Source organism: Balearica regulorum, chromosome 3, assembly GCF_011004875.1.
Source record: "Balearica regulorum gibbericeps isolate bBalReg1 chromosome 3, bBalReg1.pri, whole genome shotgun sequence".
NCBI classification, from domain to species: Eukaryota; Metazoa; Chordata; class Aves; order Gruiformes; family Gruidae; genus Balearica; species Balearica regulorum.
This window is the reverse complement of record NC_046186.1, coordinates 117,599,960-117,620,848: the sequence shown is the minus strand read 5'-3', so window position 1 is coordinate 117,620,848 and position 20,889 is coordinate 117,599,960. Positions and strand designations below refer to the sequence as shown.

At 43.4% G+C, this 20,889-nt stretch overlaps 1 protein-coding gene across 1 annotated transcript in view; it reads left to right on the top strand.

Moving 5' to 3' along the window:
* Positions 1-18,924, top strand: part of PCSK2 (proprotein convertase subtilisin/kexin type 2) — a 108,869-nt gene extending 89,945 nt beyond the window's left edge. Inside the window, exons 9-12 of the mRNA XM_075749722.1 lie at positions 6,230-6,445; positions 8,202-8,302; positions 10,918-11,145; positions 15,487-18,924. Coding sequence (XP_075605837.1) covers positions 6,230-6,445; positions 8,202-8,302; positions 10,918-11,145; positions 15,487-15,973 — 1,032 coding nt within the window. The 3' untranslated portion in view covers positions 15,974-18,924. The remainder of the gene's footprint in view (positions 1-6,229; positions 6,446-8,201; positions 8,303-10,917; positions 11,146-15,486) is intronic.
* Positions 18,925-20,889: the final 1,965 nt, after the last annotated feature.

The following is a 20,889-nucleotide window of genomic DNA, read 5'->3' as shown; positions in this document are numbered from 1 at the left end:
TAAATACTGCCCTTCACAAATACTGAAATGACTGTCACATAAAGAGCAGAAAGCTGCTGTATCAATAGGTTGGGCCAACATGGCATATTTGTAAGCTCCAAATGTAAATATTTTCTTTATTGACATGTAAATTGCTGTTTTCTAAGGAGGCGAGACAATAATGTAGCCTCAAAATGTAGATTTTGCTGTCTCACTCTGACCCCAGGAGTGTTTTTTGCTGAATCTCTGTGCCACAACTCAACAGCCATGTGCTTTAGCATCCCAGCAAGGGTGATGCTACAAGCTGGGAACCTTTGCACAGTGTTGCAAGAGCCTCAGTTGAAGCTGTGAGGCCTCACACACACCAGTTGGGAGCCCTGGGCAGAGAAACCACCATCGTCACTGGTGGAAAGTAAATTGGGCATTTAGAATGTTTTTCTTGGTGATAATCTAGCTCAGAAATACTGAAAAGAGGATGGGATTGATTTTTTGCAAATATTATCAAAACCATAGTTACGCCTGCAGAATTGCCGGACTAGAGTAACGCATTATCACTTGTGGTACACAGCCCAGGATCCAACAAAAAAGGAATGGATAATTAAAAGGTTTTGTCTCAGCATTTTCAAAGTTCCCTCCCCATTTCCCTGCTGGACTGAACCCTCATTGAGACCTAATGCTGTCTCTCTTCACCAAAAGTGTAATTTTCCATTAATTTCTTTTGGCTAACAAAAGTCCATCCAGTTTCAACAGTAATTTAGATGTAGGAAATGGCTGAAGCATTATTTTTAGCTAAAGGAGATATTAACAATTATGCAATTAATTGGGAGTTGGTGGATGGGAGTTCAGTACTCTTCTGTGACTAAGTCTAGAGTAAGTTACATAAAGCCTTTTGTTAGGGTTTAACAATTACAGGGCTTAGTTCTTTGAGAATCTCATATGCAGCAGTCTCTTGTACTTGGGTGATTATTTCTTGACCCAAATAGTTGCAGAAATCTGCTAGGAGGAACCAGTCAGCCAGTTATTGAAGCAGCAAAATATGAGAGGTACAAAAACAGAAGCAGCATGACTGAAACATGGTTCCAAGTGACAGAGGTCCTCTGCCTAGCAGCCAAGTGTTAACTGACTTCTTGCTCCTGCCAAAACAGCCTTTCCTCCTTCCCCAGTGAGTGCCTGAGGGATAGACAGGCCAACAGTGAAGAGACAGCACCTTCAGCAGTGCCGAATTTGAGTAGGATAACCCAGCTGCTGTTTCTTCTGCAGCAGACTCCACGACTTGTGGGTGTGCTGGGCAGGACAGATATCCTGGGCTCTTCCAGGGGCACAGTACAGCAGCTCCAAGCTTTTGGAACGGGCTGGACGTGGGAGAAATGCTAAGGCGTTCAGCTCAAACAAGACAGCTGTCCCCCTGAATGTGTGCAGTGGCAAACTTTGGAAATCCAAGTATGTTTCCTGCTTAAAACTTTGGTGTCTGCGTGGTTAAATTGAGATTACTTGGCTGGCTGTCAGCAATGTGTTTCTGCCTAGATTTTGCTTTAGATTTTAGCACTCCCTGAGAAATCGGTATAGGAAATGAGCAAAGGGATCCAGGAAGTCACAGGCTACCAGCTTGCTCTGGGCAAATCAGCCTGGCAGTTGCAGAGCTAGCTGGAGGAGCCAGGAGAGCGAGGGCTCAACGGGCCATCCAGCTGGCACCATGTCAGGGATGCAGGAACACGCAGGCAGGATCCAGAAAACCCTGGCAGTGCAAAAGATGAGCAGCAGTTCAGTGATGCCAAGGACTTGCTGCCTCCAGCTGGCTTACGCCGCATAGCTGGGCTGCTCGCGCACAGGAGCGGTGGGGAGACCAAGGCCAAGCAAGGTCTCTTGCGTAGGTTCCTAGATGTCTGGAGAGCCCAGCCCGATGCTCCCTGCCAAGTCATGGCAGCGAGAAGACTGTCCTGCAGCTCTTCCGCAGTCCGTCCCTGCCTTGGCGTGCCCCAGCCTGGGAGCACGATGGTGATTTTGTGTTGCCTGCAGAGCCAGCGCTGCAAAGCACCTCCAGGCAGAGCACACCACACCCTGGGCTGCAGGCTACGCCTTCGGAGATAATTAACAGTCATTACTTAAGGGTGCAGCTTTTAGTTACAAAACATGTAAGGGTTTTCAAATAATTCAGTTCTGAAGAGAAAGAAACACTCCTTTCAGAGGAAAATACAGTTGAAATTAATTGGGGATAGAAATTGAGTCCTGTCCAAAAGTCAGTAGGACCCATGGCAGACTTGAAAAAGCTGTAGAATTTTCTGCTTTTCTTGGAAAAGCAGCCCATCTCTTACCATAGAAGGCACATAAATTGCTATTAAATTATATAGAAGGTGCTGAAATACTTCTGTTTTCTTCAGGGGAAATACAAAATAGCTATCATACGTCACGTAAAAAGAAAGGTGCTTATAAAATAATATGTGCTTTGAAGTTGTTACAGAACTGGAAATTGCTTTCTGTAATTTTTCCTATTTTTTTCCCAATGTGCTCCATCTGCATTTTCTTCCCTAGACGTGGGACAGTCCATAAACATCAGTGAACCATTTGGCTGTCCTTATCCTGAAAAACCTTTTTACTGCGCCTAAAAACAATACGTCCTCGCAGTCGGGTTGATGTGCTGAGATCATTGACCATCTGGTAGCTGCTTTTTTTTTTTTCCCTTCTTATCCTGAGCCCATCTGCTTGCTGCTGTCCCGATGCTGTCCTTCCCTGGTACTTGGCTTTTCTGGGCAGGAGTCTGTTCTTTGGTTTTGGCTTATACTGTTTGGAAACTGTTAGTCCTGATTTATGACTGAAGGATTAGGCCAAAGCCAAAGGGCGTCAGAAACGTGCCGTAAAGCCTGTTATGTTCCGTCCTTATGTTTGGTCTTTCGCAACCCCGGTGGCCAGGCTGGAGTGGGGGAACTAGAGGAGCCAAGGCAGAGGCCGTGCCGTGTTAGAAGCCCAGCTGTTATTCACACAGGCGCTTGCCAACCTGGGTGGGAAAGGTCAGGGAAGCTGGAGGAGATTTATTTGTCAAATACCAGCCATTTTTATCTGGATAGTGTGATCCAACAATCAAAACTTGGAGAAACACTGGCTTAGGCACTAGCCCAGCAAGCATGATGAATGAACGCAATAACAAGGGAGAAAAAAGTTCAGGATGTGCCTGAAGTTACATAAAGTGAGTTAGGCTGCCGTCTCCTGCCAACTCATTTTTGCAGGGTAGTTCAATAAAGAAGTTTTTCTGGGATTATGCTCTTTAGAAGATGAGAAAAGGGGTAAGAAAACTTCAGGGATATTTTTTGCTGGTAGCACAACATCCCATGAAGGACACTGGAAATAGAAAACCTGCTGTTTCCACAAAGAGAGCTTCTCAGTAGCTGTCTGTGACTTTCTAAGCATATAGTTTTGCCCAAGATTTAGTTCTGGTTTAGCCCAAATTGAGCGGTGGGCCCCTCTTGGGCTAGTACTAAATGCACCAAGATCCATTTTCAGCTCTGAGATAAAGGTTCATATGGCTCGGAAGTGTGGGTGCCACGCTGTGCATCGCTTTTGGGGGAGATGAGCAGGTTTCAACAGGATTCTGGAGGAAAAATGATCTTTTAAAATGTATCTTATCTTGCTGCTCTCTCTTCTTCCTGACTCTTCCTTCAGGCTCCCTCTGGTGTATGCAGTGTGTGTTACTACCACCTTCTCTGGTCCCGTTGTTGGTCTAAATTTACAGCAGCCCAAGTTGCGTGACACCACTGACATTTTTTAGGTTCATGTAAGGCTGAGATGCAAATAGGACCTTTCAGTTCTGTTTAAATATGACAGTTAACTCAACTGGGATTTTTCTGCTTTAGTCTACTACCATCTAGGGAATTGAGAATTCCCTTCCCCTGAAGCCATATATTTCTGCCCGGTAAATGAAACGATGCCCGAGGACAGCCACCAAACAGTTTGCCTGTGCCAACTATCCAACTACAGCAGGTCTGGCTGTGGGAATTGTAAGCAGCAAATCCTAAGCATCATTGCAAATAATGCGCTTGGGCTGCTATCAGTTTATTCCAGTAGTGTTTACTCCTCTTTCCAGTCCTGCCTAAAAGGGAAAGACAATTGAAATTAGAGTATTAAGAGGTGAATTATGGTTTTAAAAGCTAAGCCATGCTTTTGTATGTGACTCTTATAGAAGTGATATCCTGAGGCCATTCTCATGTTACAGTAATTACACACAGAAAACCGGTCCCCGGCAGGACTCAGCAGGCTAATGCCACCCACGAGTTTGAGCCCAAGTTTCAGTTCCTCCATGGATTCCCCCTGCTCCCCACCAGCAGCCTGTTGCACTCGTTTTCTGCCATTCTGCCACAAATCCAGCCCGCGGGGTGAAATGGTTTGCAGCAATACCCAGTTTTGGCAATGTGGAACAATTTGCTGAGCAGGGCTAAGTCTGCTTCCCCCCGCTGAACGCTGCGGAGGCTAACTTCCAGGCACCAAGCTATTTTTGTGACTTTATCACGTGAAAATAGCGTTTCCTCTCCCTTTAAAATGGCTGGAAGGAAGGAGTTGTTTAAGAATGGGTCCATACATGCCAAACGTCCTCTTCGTGGCACCAGCAGCCATCCGCTTTCTGCGCTGGGAGCAGCCTGTCTTTTTGGGACAGGCAGAGGTGTGCTCAAGCTGCCACCAAGGCTGTCCAAAGGGGACAGATGGTGACAAGGTGGTGGATGGTGTATGTGGGCATGGTGGCAAGCTGGGATGTAGCCTCTGAAGTGAGTCCAAAGCCCGGAGTTGGGCCCTGTAGGCTAACAGCAGCCAGAGGACAAGGTGGGATATAGAAAAGGTCAAAGGGAAAAAAAGACACAACTGTTCTTGTTATGTTGATCTTTTTAATTTTTTTTATAATTTCCTGGAATTATTTTGTTCTTAAGAGTATATATATTTTAATGGTATCCTCTTCCCTTAAAATTCAAATGATTGATCTCAGATCTTTGTGGGAGTTCTTAGACTGATTTCAATAAGCTTTTTCATAGTCATCATCTTTATTATGAAAATCTATGTCTTGAGATGTTATGTACCCCAGTGGCAGCAAACCTGCTGTGCAATTCAGTGGATTATAATGCAACTCACTAACGTGCTTGAAATAATGAGGTTGCTCTGTTCAGTGGGGTATGATGAAAAATAGAAGCTACTGCTGGGAGCTCAGATTTGATTTAAATTCCTGGCAGAAAAGGTTCCCTATTAAAATACCATTGCAGGTTGCTATGTTTGTGTGTTCCTTAACTTCCATTTCATGATGGACAATGAGGAGGCTAGAAGAGATATTTTTCTTACCTGCTGTAAGTACGTTAAATTGAGGGCTTGCACCCTTCTGGTGCTGTTGGAAATAAACGTTGGATTCCACTAGACTAAACTTGGAGAGAAATGGTGGCTGTGCTGGAATTAGCGGGGGACCTGAGCTTTGGGTTCAGTAGCACTGATCTTGCCCTGAGTGTCATGGTTCTCAGGTCTAACCTCCTTCCCGGCACCCTCTACCTCTTTCTTCGTACGGGATGAGAAGCTGAGTTGGTCCCTCCCCGTTCTTTGCCTATCTGGAAGTGGAGGCGAGGATACGGATTTCTTTCCTTTAACTAATGGGAAACCTTTATAGCTGCCCTTGAGCTTCAGTCTCTCCCGTCCATCTCTTGCCTTCCCAGTTTAATTGGCAGACCATCTTTCTATAGATGATTTATATGGTCTCATAACTTTATTTTCTACTTAGTAGTAGAAACTGGTTTGTCAGAAAAGAACTCTGAGTCAGTGAGACCTTTGGAGAAAAATCTATTGAGAGAAAAAGGTGCCAGTTTTACAGAGTTTTTTAGCCATTGCCTGAACCTAATTGGATCGTACAAACCCAGCATGTGAGATGACCTATATCCCTTTTAAAAGAACACTTTCCTCATAGCACTTAGACCTTGACAGAAACGCTAATGAATCCATAAAGTGTCTTAGCATCTGGCACAGGAGCCTTCAGGGCGTCAAGCAAAACAGGAGATAAATGGAAGTGCTCTGTGTACACAAGGTTGCAGAACTGGCTGCAGCTGCCAGTTAACCGGATTTTATAACCTCCAGAAGTCTATGTTATTTCAGCTTAAGGTTGATGTATACTTTGTTTGGACCAGTTTTCTCCTTTATAGATACCTATCTTTACAATTTACAAGGTGCAGTTTAAAGTAGCTGCTATGTCTTATTTGCAATTTAACCCAAGAGGGTTGATTTTCCCCTTTCACAGGGCCGGGGCGGCAAAGGAAGCATCTATGTCTGGGCCTCTGGAGATGGGGGCAGCTATGATGACTGTAACTGTGATGGTTATGCATCGAGCATGTGGACAATCTCCATCAATTCTGCTATAAACGATGGACGGACAGCACTGTATGATGAAAGCTGCTCTTCCACCTTAGCTTCCACCTTTAGTAATGGAAGAAAGAGAAATCCAGAGGCTGGCGTGGTGAGTCCAGATATTATTGTGCTATTGCTGCTGTCTTTGTGCACTCCCACGACCTATTACAACTCTGTCGGCTTTGGAGCAGCAGATGGTCCTTTGTTGAGATGGATATTTTCTCATCTGCAGTACGTGATCGTGCCAAAACTGTCAGCTGAGGAGATGTGGGATTAATATTGAGAACAGCAATGATCTTCCATCTCTTAGAGCTTCATGTAATTGGTGCTTTCCTTTATCAGAAACTAGATTTAGAAGTTCAATCGCACTCTTTCCAGAGGGCAGTGTGACAAAAGGTCTCTGTAAAAACCTAAATAAGAAGTGTCGACATCTGAAATCATTCTTACTTGTACAGGCAGAGCAGTCATGAACCAGACTTCTGCTGTACTAGAAGCTGTACGGAGCAGAAAGACATTCAGTCACCTACAGAGGAAATGTGGGGGTTCCGATTTACCCTCAGACGTACAGTCTCATATTAAGCAGCGCGGAGCATCGTATGCAAGTCCTCTACAGGGCCGTACCTACTACTAGAAAATAGGCAGTTTCTGTTGAAGTGTAACTGGGATTCTCTTCCACTGTATCGATTGGTGCTCTTCAGCACCTTCAGATTAGCCAGGACACAGTGGACAATGCAGGTGTAATAACTCAAGGTCAGTCTTTGCCAAAAGCCTTGACGTGGTTTGGCCGCAGCCGGCAGCTGAGCACCACGTGCCGCTCGCTCACCCCCTCCCCCAGCAGGATGGGGAGGAGAATGGAAAAACAACGGCAAAGCCTCGAGGGTTGGGATAAGGACAGTTTACTGGGATGGCAAGGGAGAGGGAAACAATCAACAACAGTGCTGATAACAGATAGTAACAATGGGTGATAACAAATTGTCACAATGAGTGATAACAGAAAGCAATTTATGGATTCGAGGACCAAGACCAACCAACCGGACGGACGCTCAGCCTGTCCCGGAGCCACGCTGAGCCCGCCAAACCTGCCCCTGCCCGACTAGCCCCCTTTTATGGTGAGCATGATGTCATATGGTATGGAATCGCCCCTGGCCAGCTTGGCTCACCTGTCCTGGCTCCTTGTGAAAATTAACTCTATCCTAGCCAGAACCAGGACAAGCCTCTATACGTTTTCCTTGGCGCTGTCTCAAACCCCAAAGGCACGTTGTAGCATCCTAAATGACACCGTGCAGTAGCACAGGGAAAAATACTGGTTTCTGTCTTGATATCAGCTCTGTGCTGATATCAGCTGAGATGATCTGTGGCACCTTTGGTATTGTCACCATAAAAGGTACCTCTGAGGTTTTTTTCTGGTCTCTTTTGGTTTCTGGTCTCTTCTAGCGACTAATCTGCATAGAAGATAGCAGCCCAGTACTACTATTGGTTCTGGAGTTGCACAAATGTTAGAAGGCTCAATACTGTTAACAATTCCAGTTTCAAATTCTTCTGATAACCACAAGGGAATTTAAGGCCTTTGATTAAACTGTGTTTATAGGAAATAAATGACATCTATATGAGTTCACAAGTTCTAGGTGGTAATGAACATTGTTTTACTACAGCATGATTTATTCTTCCATTAACACCTCCTGTAGCTATGTCTCACTCTGTTTTTAAATTAATACACTATTCTAAAGAAAACAGATCCTAGGAACAAACACACAATTACTCTGGAGAGCAAGGGCACAAACTCCACTTTCTGTATTTTTCTGAGTCTGTAGCTGCAAGGAAATTGGACTAGCTTGTCTCATTAATTACGTCTAATATCATTGCAGGCTACAACGGATTTGTACGGCAACTGCACCCTGCGTCACTCGGGAACATCTGCAGCTGCCCCTGAAGCAGCCGGAGTGTTCGCCTTGGCCCTGGAGGCTAAGTATGCTGTTGAGAAATTCCTTGTGAGCTCTAGGGAGGAGAGGGCCTGCGGTTTGCTTAATGTTGCTCATCACACGAGTTGGCTGTCCGTGGCACGGGGCTCGGGCGAGCAGCTACCAAGCCGCCCGCTGCAGTAGTGACACACACGGTAACTTACAGATGGAGCAACAGTCTTGCCAAAGCTGTATAGCAGATACGTTTTGGCTGACTCGCTCTCTCCGTGTCCTCTCTGTCCATTGCTTCCAGGGGTTTGTCTTCTCCAGCACTGTTTGGAGGGAGAGACTATTTCATTTCTCCACATATCCAGTGTGGAATGCCCAGCCTACAAAAACATAAGAACAAACCTATAGTGTCAGACAGGAGTTCATCTCATGCCACATCCTGTCTGCAGTGACAGATGCTCAGAGGAGAGTACAACAAACTGGGATTATGAGCTATCTTTCAAGAACAGCTTTGGCAGTCAGTGGTTTGGAGAGAGAGCAGTCAGACTATCCTGCTTAATAGCCGCAGGCAGATTTCTCCTCCTTGAATTTGTCTAATTCTTTTTCAACTTGTCTGTATTTGGCACCCCTGTCATCCAGCGGCAATCAGTTCCACAGTAATGATGGTGTTTGGCGATGGTGGTGGGGAATGTTTCCTTTGTTTTTTCTTAACCTGTTGTTGGTAATTTGCTTCTGTGCTACATCATTGCTCTGTTACGTGAAAGAAGAAATATCCATTGTCTGTTTACCATCTCCATACTATTCACTGGAGACCTCTCGTATATCTTGCTTCATTATCTTGTTCTCTAATGATTAGGAAAAGTTTTCCTTACAATAACCTATACCATCTTTTTACTTTGTGTCAGATTATTTTAGGAAGTGAGACAACATTTGCTCAGTATACATCTTCAGTTGCTGTAACCACGGCATGAAGCGAGCACTGTGTATGTAGTTTTCTTCAGCAGTATGCAGAAGAATGAAGATTTGGCAGTGGAGACAAAGTTTTTCTATCATTAGCAGAGCAATGACTGTTGCGCTCAGAGCACAACTTGGGCCAGATCTCATTTTTCAGGTTTTATACACGTAAAACACACTGGGCAAGTGTTTAATTTTGGATGACCAATTCTTCTACCTTCAGATTCATTCAGTAGGAGAGCCATGATGTAATAAATAATTATGGCCATAAAAATATAAACGTTTAATGATTTTTCTGACCACTGCATGTTTAACCCGGAATGCAACCTTAGCACCGCAGTAATAACGAGCATTCCTTTTCATGTGGGCTATCCATGAAGATTAAAATTTCTCTTGCCAAATTATGCCGAGTAGAAATTGGACTAAACTCCCTGGTTTGCAATTGGGTTTCTAGCCTTTGCTGAGAAGGAGGAGGCTGGGGAGGAAATAGAAAGAACTGTCAGTGTCTCCTATCTCCTTGCAGGCTGGCTCTAAAACCTCCATTTTAGTGTGTGGAACTGCCCTGGATGCGTTACCCCAGCCTTCACTGGCGCAGCTAACAATTCCCATGCACACCACTGCTGCCCGCAGTATGTCTCTCGGCTCGTATACAATATATGTTTGACGTACTCTCAGAGCAGACCAATCTGTGAAATAGAAAGTACAGTTTTAAGATATGTAGCAGCTCTTAAAAGGTTTCAGAAAGAATGATGCAAGTGATATCTGGTTTTCAGCTATCCTGTGTCACCTTGGAAAAACGACGGTTAATTGGCTATTCCGATGTACATTCAGTGTGCACACATGCTTATTACTCAGGGCACAGAAAGCTGAAAAGCAGATCCTTTTAGGTTGATGGTTTGAATCAGACATATTGTAATGTTGAAAGAGTTCATCATAAAACAACTGGAATAGCTTTAGTTATGTAGAATTAGAATGTCAGTTCTAAAGCTTCCAGAATAACAACTTATAAGTGCCCTTCCTGCCCTGTAATCACTGCAAATCTAGGAAGACAAGAGCTGATGATGAAAAATTATCATGGAGTCTAGACAAATGTTACTTGACTGCATCCATCCGTGCGAGTGTATTGCAGGTGACAAACCTCTGCCATACCTTACGATGTAAACCTACAGCCACCCACAGCCCATATAGCCATATTCACAGGATACTGAAATTACTGACACCTTGATTGTTATAGCTCATCAGCTTCATCAGATTGGGGCTTCTCCCCATGAATCTTGGAAGGTCCATGGGAAAAGGAGGAGGAGCAGGCAAGGAGAAGAGGGCAAGATTTCAGAGGAAGGCTAGGCGAAACTCTGTCGTCATCCTTTTCTTTTTGTATTTTTTTCAGGATCCTGTATAATATCCTACTCATTTTATTAGCTTAAAAATTGCACAGTCAATCTATAATGTGTAGTTAAAAGCAGTTGTTTTCAAGAACAGAGAAGCAATCAGAAATGATTTTGCAATTTTCAGGAATCTATTTTGGGGAAGTACTATTCAATTACAACCTATTCTTGTTCCCACTGAAATCAATGGAAGCTTTGTTACTGATATGTGTATAGATACAATTTCTGTGTGATTCATAGAAGCAAATTTTACCAAAAGGCTTACTCAAACACTCTTTCTCCAATATCTGCTTGGAAATACTGTACTGTTGGTTTTCTATGTTGCTCTTCCACAGCTTGGATCTGACATGGAGAGACATGCAGCATCTGACAGTGCTCACCTCCAAGAGGAACCAGCTTCACGATGAGGTTCATCAATGGCGTAGAAATGGCGTTGGGCTGGAATTCAACCATTTGTTCGGCTACGGTGTCCTTGACGCGGGAGCAATGGTTAAGATGGCAAAAGACTGGAAGACTGTTCCTGAGAGATTCCATTGTGTTGGAGGGTCAATACAGGAACCTGAGTAAGTGAATGGTCTAGTTTATGTGTTTGGCTTCTTCCAGGCATTTAGGAGACCACAAGCATGCAAATACGTTGACAAAGACATAGATAGTGAAAGAAACATAATTAATTTTTCTTTTTTTTCCTAAGAAAGCCCAATGTTACCAGTAGCATTCCAGATATTTCAGTAAGTTGATAAAATAAATGACATGATGTTTCAGTTGTGGTTGGCTGGAGGAGTGCATTCCACAGCTCAGCTTTGCTAGAGTTGGTAGCAATAACAGCAACATCCATTTCTCCTGGGCACTTACAGGTACGTTTGTGCCAAAGTCGCTGTGAATAAAGAGCCTGTGCACAAGTGAAAATCTGGGAGGCTGGCACTGTAAATTATATAAACTGCTGCCACATGAAATATCTGTCAGCCAGGTCATATTTCCTTGTGACATATTCCAGCAGACAATTTTATCTCCAGAAGACTGAAACAATCATCTAGAGGTACCAGTGATTCCGTTTGAACACTACAGCATTTAATTGTGTTTGGTTTATGTTCTTCAAATCTCTAATTGCAGGCTAGGTAGTCAAATTATTTTCTGATTTACCTTCATGTGCTAAAGTGAATGAGTCAACAAGTGAATGAATTAATACTAATTGACTGCAACAGCTATAGTTCAATTTAATTATTTGAAATACTAACCTAATAATGGCCAGTTTATGTCTACACCATTTGAAATTTGGCTTTTCAGTGCCATTTTTGAAGGCATCATTATTCTATTGGAAAAAGAAAGCAAACCAGTGTGCCACCCTGCCACGTAGCTCAGCCAGGCAAAGAGCAGGTTGTCCTCCAACCTCCCAGGAGAGTTTGTATTTGCGGGATCCAAGGTTCTACAGCTGAGGTCTAAGTTCTAATTTATCTGGCCTATGCATACTCACAGGTAGGAAACAAATGAGAGAGTGCTGAAGCTAATTTTGAACTATCTCTAGTTTATTCATAAATTAAATGCAGACAAACAATCTCATTTGTCTTAGTGCAGCCCCATGTATTGAAATAGGGATTGTCCTAGAGGAAGAGAGAAAATTCCCTTCTGAAGGCTTGGCTCCGGGCATTAGACAGTATGGTAGAGGTATCGTGGCAACAGGCTGAGCCAGAGTCAGGCAAGTGCTAAGCAGTAGTATTGTCTCCTCCTGCCTTTGTCTTTCTGTCCCGTTTCTGCTGTTGAAGAGATAGAAGAGCAGAGGTGATGGTGCATTTCCTCCAGCCCAGGGATCCGGAACTGCAGTAAAGCTTCCCTATAGCTGTCGTTGCCCAAGCTGCAGTGTTGAGAAATGCGCTGCCATGCGCTGGTGTCTTTTGAGAGCAGGTCCCAGAACAGGCTTTGTGCTTACAGCACGCAAAGTCCAACCAAGTCAGTCACCACCTAGGCCTCCTAACTACTGTAGTGTAATCTCAGTCTGTGGTCTGTATGGGTGCCCCCCTGTAATTACCTGACCCATCTCTATGTTCATAGGACTGCTGTAATATTTACATCCCCCAATGCAAATGTCACTGACAGGAAATAATAAGCATCATGACTTGCAATATCTACATTTTTTTGAATTACACTGTAAGTAAAACTAGTTGAGTCACAGCGTTGCCAGAGAGTCCTTGGAAATGAAAACTACGCCGCACTTCTGCCATGGATAATTGGGTACATTTTCTGTACATATTCTGTATATGTTTATATAAGTATAGATATTTGTATATATACAATACATATTCAGTATAGATTTGGATAGGTGCATAATTACTACAGAGGTGTGAACCAGAGCAGTACTGTCAATTAGCAGAAATGAACCTGGAAATAATTGACAGCCCAGAATATACAGTGTGCTGAAAGCAATCAGTACTCAAAGTGCAGCATTTCTTGTTAGCAAGAGGAACTCCCCCTGAAAAGGGATTCTTGTTGAGTCAGCAAAAAGAAGAAAAAAAAAAACCTGACAAGTCTGAATCTGGCTGATTCAGGGAGACACAAAGATGATTTAGGACACCATAGTCCATTAGTTGAGGAACAGGAGCACAGGAGTGTGCTTCTAGAGAGCTGTTGGTTACCTCCCCCTGCTCATCTCTAGCTGAGTACTACACTGTGTGCAAAAGTGAATATATATCTCTCTATATATATCTCTCAGTTGGGCAGTGGCACGCTGTGGATGGTGTGGAAAACCCATCTTCTCTCCTGCTCCTTTCCTGTCAGGCTTTTTCCACCATCCCTGGTTCTTTTATTTCTTTGGGGAGATTCACCTGGACTATAGAAATTAGTGAAGCAGAGAGTATTGGATCCTAATTAATAGGAAAGGGGGAAAGAGAGCAAGCCTTTTCTCACGTGTTTTAGAGAGCCGAGAGAACTTTTGCACTGCAGCACTTAAGAAGGTGAAGAGAAAAGCTGTCTGCGGCTGTCAGGCTGCCTGCACAGCCCATGGAGTGGTAACGCTGCTCTTAGTTGTTTGGGTTCTGGGGTTGGGAGATGGAAAAGACTCACACTGTGTTGTCCTCCCTCACGTACTAGAGGAGATATAAAGCATTTATCACAACTCTCAGAATGAAGCACTGTTTGACAAAGCTGTGTGAGAGTGCTGTGAGACAAGGTGAACTCAGACTGCTTTGAGGACGGTGCTTCCCATGCAGAGAAACTGCGTGGGGCAGCTGTGAGATGATGATCCTTCACCTCTGGCTCCATATAGTGCATTTTCCTTGTCCTTTGGCACACAAATCTTGAGGGTATTATGCATACAAAGGTTATATTGAATGCTATACAATATTTATGTTATACCAGCTTCTGCTCCAGGGCATCCGTAAGATTCAGACCACCACAGATTATTTCAGTGTATGGTAAGTGTTTAAATGCCTGGAGGACCTGGACCTGAATGTCTTTTTACTCTGCAAGTACTCCCAAGACGGCACTACTCCAGGAAAGGGAGGGGGGGGGCAGAGACTGGCCTGAGCCAATTAGTGAGGTACTAGGCTGTGATACCTGGAGCTCATCTCAAGAAGCGGAGAATTCCTGGAAGCTAGGTTTGAATGAAACGCTTTCGCTGGTCTCTGAAAAACGCACTGTTTCATTAGCAAAGGGGAAAGGCTGGTACTCATTTCTTTTGAACAGAAGGTATTCATTTCCACAGTGTGGTCAATGCCCTTTCAAAGGGACTCTCTTTCTTATTTTACTGCAAAACCTAGGTCAGGGAGAAGCTACTGGAAGAGGTAATGACAAGCTGATGGAAGTCTTTTGTGACTTACTCCTTTTTTTAATGCTTCCAGTAATTCTTGTCTTTCAAGTACTTTAGAGGAAAGCATCACACTGCTCACAGCACGCTGATGGTGGAGATGCTGAGAATTTTGTTTCCACTTCGGTGCAGTTTGCCAGGCAGTTTCTGAGGCAGCTGGTAATTGCCAGGCGCATCCTGACCCCGAGGGGTTTAGCAGGCACTTAGCACCTTGGCTGCCAGCCGGGCACCAGTGCCCTGGCCCTACGCTGGGGTCCCGAGCGGGACCGCACACTGCACAGCGCATTTTCCTCCTCTGCGAGAGCTGGGACGACGGCGATCTCCCTTGCGCAGGAACTGAGCCCGCAATCCATCTGCGGGTGTAGCTTTCTGCTTACACCTGGGACAAACGGCCTTCACCTAATTGTGAGTTTGCCTTCATAAGGGCTGACCTGTACTCACCAAACTTGTGTGACTTCGAGGTGCAGCACTTTGGCAACTCGGTAGACAAATGCAACTTCTTTCCTCTGTGTGCATGTGCCTGATTGATAGGAACAGTTCAAGGATAGCAATTTTAATGGAAAAATATTTTTCAAATGAGCTGAAACAGGGATCCTGTGTCTGTGCTGGCTTCCAAGTCGGAACAAGGGTGTAGGCTTGACTGTGACTGCGCTGACATTCTGGGCAAGGGGCTCCTCTGACTCCAGAGAGCCACTTGCTGCCATCTTTTAAGGTGACTGACATGACTGACTGCTCGTGGTTCTACTGAACATACATGTTATGGTGCAATTATTCAATATAGTAGTGATAAGTAAAGGCAGCTATCACATATATGTTAATAGTTCTTAAATAGCAGTATGTACTACTTAATGGTACTCCGTCTCTCTTTGTGCAGGTGTACATACATTTCATCATGTATTTTCAAATTAAGGTTTTGACATCATTTTCTAAATGGAGAATGTTCTTTTTCTGGCTAAGTTTTCAACTATTATTTTCTTACTTTTCCATGTATTAATAACAAATATAGTACGGGTTTTTCTGTCAGGCACCAAAACCCCGTAGTTTTAGAACGAGCTATGTCACACTGTCCATGTCCTTTTAATTTGCTTCATTATCTTTTGACCTGCAGAAAGATACCACCAAGCGGCAAGCTGATCCTCACACTTACAACTGATGCTTGTGAGGGGAAGGAAAACTTTGTCCGATACCTTGAACACGTTCAAGCAGTTATAACTGTGAATTCAACTAGGCGAGGAGACCTCAACATCAACATGACCTCGCCGATGGGAACAAAGTCCATTTTACTGAGCCGGCGTCCCAGGGATGACGACTCCAAGGTGGGTTTTGACAAGTGGCCTTTCATGACCACACACACTTGGGGAGAAGACCCCCGCGGCACCTGGGCTCTAGAGATTGGGTTTGTCGGCAGTCTGCCCCAGCGGGGCGTGCTGAAGGAGTGGACACTGATGCTGCATGGGACTCAGAGCGCACCATATATAGACCAAATAGTAAAAGATTATCAGTCCAAACTGGCCATGTCCAAGAAGGAAGAGCTGGAAGAAGAATTGGATGAAGCAGTGGAGAGAAGCCTGAAGAGTATACTGAGCAAGAACTAGTGCCGTTCTGCATGATGGTGTCTGTCCTTCCCTGGGTCCCTCTATTCACCTTTCTACTATCCAAACCTATGTGTTAGACATATTCCAATGATTGTCTCTGTAGCCAACTTATCACACTTTCTTGATTTTAAAGTCTTAGTATCTCATCAATAATTATTTTAATTACCACTGAAGCGATCCTTTTTTTACTCTAAACCACAAATATACTATCCCCCACCGAATACTATGTACAGTTTGTGACTGTAAATGATTTTTCTTTTGTGTCATATGAATAGGTAATAACCCGCAAAGAAGCCAATGGCTTTTTCCCTTCATATTTTTGTGGTAAATGTTGTTTGTATTAAAAAAAAAAAAAAAAGAGTGAATTTTAACATTGGCAGTTGGTGATAATGGGCACATTTTTAAAAATCATTTTGAGAGAGGGAATCACAAAGAGTTTGGCTGGAGAGGTCTTTGAACGTCTAACAAACAGCTCCTTCTGCATCATTGACTTCAGTGGGACTCTTCCCATTGGGCTCAACCAAAGTAGCACTGGACCCTACAAAAAGAAATAACCCAGAGATGAAGAAAATTTACCAATTTGCAGAAATCCAACTCGGTGGAGAGTTTTAATATGTACACACTTGCAAAACATACACGCTAACACTTCAGCCACAGAACGGTTCCATAGGCATGCAATAAGGAAGGCAAAGCAATGCCAAAGCCGGGTGACACGGGGAAGTGCTTTGCAAACAGGGTCAGGGCATTCTAGAAGCACAAGTTTCCATTTTGGTTTGTGGTTTTCGTTTATTTTTGGCAATTTAAATCAATTTACCATCTTAGAGGAGCAGAACGAGCACATTGGGAACGAGCTGTAGGATTTCTGGCAACCCGTGTGCAAAAGTGCATCTGCTCGTCTCTGTACCGAGATGTGCTACAGCAGCGTGGGATGAGGCTGCGTCAGCATTTCTGACCACAGACCCCCCCCTGTTTTCTGGGGTTTACAACCCGGCTGTCAGTAAATTACTGTGGGAGGAAATTTGAGGTACGCAGTTTCAGTCCCAAAGCAATTTTTTATTCAAATTCCATTTTTAAAAGTAGAGATTTGTTATTTTTATGTTATACAAATATATTTAAGGAGAAAAATATGCCTAAGTTATTAATGTCTAATGCAAAGTTGGCCTTCTTGGGAAATAAAATGTAGTGCATTTGGGAAGATTCATTGGTAATTATTGCTCTTTGCTATTAAAGAGTCAGTCCCACCTTCACTTTGCATCCATGAGTAAAGTCTTTCTTGCCCTTGGAGTCTGCTCTGGCTAGTGCTGCAAGACATAACATTCCCCTCGGTGGGGATTACTCATGGTAGTAACCACTACATGGTCTCAGGTCTGAGATCCCAAATTTAACTGTTGAATAATAAAGGGTCTCGATTCTGCAAATATTTACACACTTACTTACAGTAAAGGCCATCAGTGGACCTACTCAAATGCTAATTTTAAGCAGGTGCTTTGGATCTTTGCAGGATCTGAGATGGACTTTTTAGCAGTGACTAGTTTCAGAATTTTATCATGTATTTTTTTAATATGCAGAGTATTCATCTAAAACATTTTTAATACGAGTTGTCCTGGTTGATCAGGTGCATAGTAGAAACACATTCAGTAAGTAAATATTTATCTAACAAATTAAAAAAGTAACCCAAAGGTTATATGGTGCACACATTTCTCTTAAGAACATATGATCTATGCTGTTATTTCTAGTGAAGATCCATCTTTTATCTTTCTGTAAGAGGCCTGTTCTTTCCTTTACAAATCCAAATGCAAAATAAACACCTCAACCTACTCAAAGTCTATGTGCATTACACTCTGAAGCCAAGACAAGCAGCCTTGCACTACTCACAGGTTCTTCGTGTGCAGCAGTCCCTTCAATCAGGTCACGCTGGGCTAGACCAGGCATCAGCAGGAATCAGGCTCCACCTGGTTTTTATTTTTGAAGTGCTCTTGATTAATTTTTCAAATATATTATAGTGCCAACTGTGTTTAATTTGGTGATTTAAAACTTAACCCGAGGATGAGAGGGGCCCATTCCGTGAGGCACGAGCCAAAACTCGCTGAAGTTAAATGGGTTGGGGACAGGTTTGCTTGGCTCTTCGTTCAGAAGTGAACGGATCGCGCTGATGGCAGTAGGTTTCCTTGGAAAGCACCCAGTTCTCAGAGCAACGTATACATATCGGGGGAAGAATTTACTTATATATATATTTATGCATACACCTGTATGTCTAAATATATGCAGCATACGTGTGTGTGTATATATATTACATACAATATGTATATTCAGAGTATGTTACATATATTTGCTTATATCTAGAATTACATATGGTATGTAATGTATAATACATATGCGCACATCTTTTTTTTTTTTTTTTTGTGTGTGTGGGTATGTGCTCAAAGAGGAAACTGGAAGCTTTTGAAGGACTTCTAAAAATGTGGAAAAAGTTTTGGAGTAAGGAAAGTCCATGTGGAACCCTTAAATGAATGTGTACATGACTTCCCATTGCATTCATGTAATTTTGCAGTTCTCTGTTCAATCATTAAATATCTTATAAAGCAGCAAAATAACTAGATGGTTGTTCATATTTTCATAATGCTGACATAATTTATTAAGTGAAAGCTCACGATGAGTGCTATACAGAAATGGTGAGTTTTGATAGAAGTATATATAAAACTAAGTGTATATACAATACAGAGATCTACTTCAAATTCTTCAGAATTTTTGCATCGGGGATTGCTGAAAAAGTATGTCCAGTTAGACTAAGTTTTTATGGTATTGCTGATGGAAAATAAAATAAGGTTAATTTGTTAGTGTTTATAATAAAGGAGAAAATGAAGCTCATGATTTGAAACAGGTGAACACTGTCTAAATAAAACCCTGTGATGTTTTATAATACGAGTAAAATAAAGAGCTGTTGTAAACTGTCAGGTCCTATCATCATTGCCTATCCAAAGGCACCCAGGAGGTAATTTGCCGCTCCCAGTGGGATGACTTCCTACTCCTCTCCTTTTTACACTGATAAAGAAATTTGTATCCTGTGTCTGCTGGGTACCGAGAAAATAAACACAATCCTCCAAAAGAGCTGATAGCCACAGATGAAGAGCAACAGGCTTTATGTTAACACTGTGATACAGTGGGACATAGAAGATGAAGGACACAGGCTAGGAAGAGCCTGGGGCATTACTTACGTGGTTCAAGCCCACTGCCTCCAAGGACAGCTCTGCAGAGGCACACAGCGATGCGGTTACCGAACTGCTGCCCGCGGTGGGGAAGGGGATGCTCAGGGAGACAGTAACATTTCTGCACTGCAGTCCATAAGCCGTTCTGGCCTGAGGAAATACTACAGCAGGTGTTTTTCTCTGCTGATTTGAGCATTCGGAGCCACCAAAAAAAAAAACAAACCACCAACCAACCAACAAACAAAAAAAATCCACAAACCCAAAACAACCACCCAAACTACAACACACCCCCCAAAACCCACTTCCCAAAAAAACAACCAACGTACTTCCTCTTCTGCCATGCTTCCCATGCACATGTTAGGTTTGTTTTTTTGTTTTTTTTTAGCTCACATGCTTCCATGCATAGAGTAATGTGGGGGGGGTTTGTTGTTGTTGTTGTTTGGGGTTGGGTTTGGGTTTTTTTGTAATTATTTCTTACCGCATCTGCAGCAGTGAAAGCTGTTCAGGGAACCTCCTGGTCTGGATCTGTGCGCCACAGAGGCGAGAATGCGTCTGTACTGCTGAGTAGCTGCTCACACATATTTTACTAAGACACTTCAGCATTAGCATGTAAACACTTTGTTGAGAATTTACATTTGAGAATCCACATTTAAGGCAGAAGTTAGCCCATGAATCATGCACTTTACCTTTCAGCATTAGCACTACGAACAATACTAGTAGTTTGGTGGTTTTTTTTTTTTTAATATATAATTTTCACAGACATTTACAGAAAGGTGCCACCAGCTGCAGCCTTGCTGGGCAACCGCCACATTTGTGGAAGGCAGGTCAGCGATCATAGCTGAAGTTAGGCCTTAGCTCCTCGTGGTCCCTGACGTCTGCTAATGCTGGTGTCCGTGATGCTTGGGTCAAGTCTTGCACCTCGGCATTGCTGCCTATGCAATGCAGTAAGTAAGTGACTTAGTAATACATGCCACTAAACGTGTTTTAGGAGTGATATTCATAGAGCCCAGCTGCTGAACAAGGTGTACAAACAGCAGAAAACTCTCAGCAGCAAAGAGTGGTGACACCACAGCACCAAACAGCTGAAGGTGGTGGGGGACATTCACACCTTGGCCACCTCACCCAGGCTCTCCTGAAGTGGTGCCTCCTTGCCACTGACTACGGTTCTTTGAGGTCTGAACATTACGTTCTCTGTACTGCAGTGGAATCAGATGGCGGGGGGGCCGTGGGGGTACTGTCTTAGTTCTGGCTAAGTCCTGCTTGAATCCGTTTACATCCTGTTTTGTGACAGAACTACTAACCACACTGCCTGTTGCTGCAGGGTTTGGGGTTTTTTCACTTGCAGTAGTCAAAACCTGCTTTCACTAGCAGTTATTCTGAGCCATTGCTCCCAGCACACCAGAGTGCAGCCTGCATATGCATTCGTGAGTTCCTTCTCTGCGGTTATTTACACTGTTAATACATCAAACTGAAAAGCAGCACACACCCCAGTAAGCCATGTCTGGTGCATACTCCCACAGCATTTCAATAAAACAACAACATCAACAAAAAAAATCCTGAATAAAAATGTGACTATATAGGTCACCTGTCCCTGTTTCAAAGAAGAAGGCGCCGCTTTACCAGACATAATAGATTAGATACTACACCTGCACTGGAACTAATGAAAAAAACCCCAATACAATAGTGAAGGAAAGTCTCAGGTGATGGGAG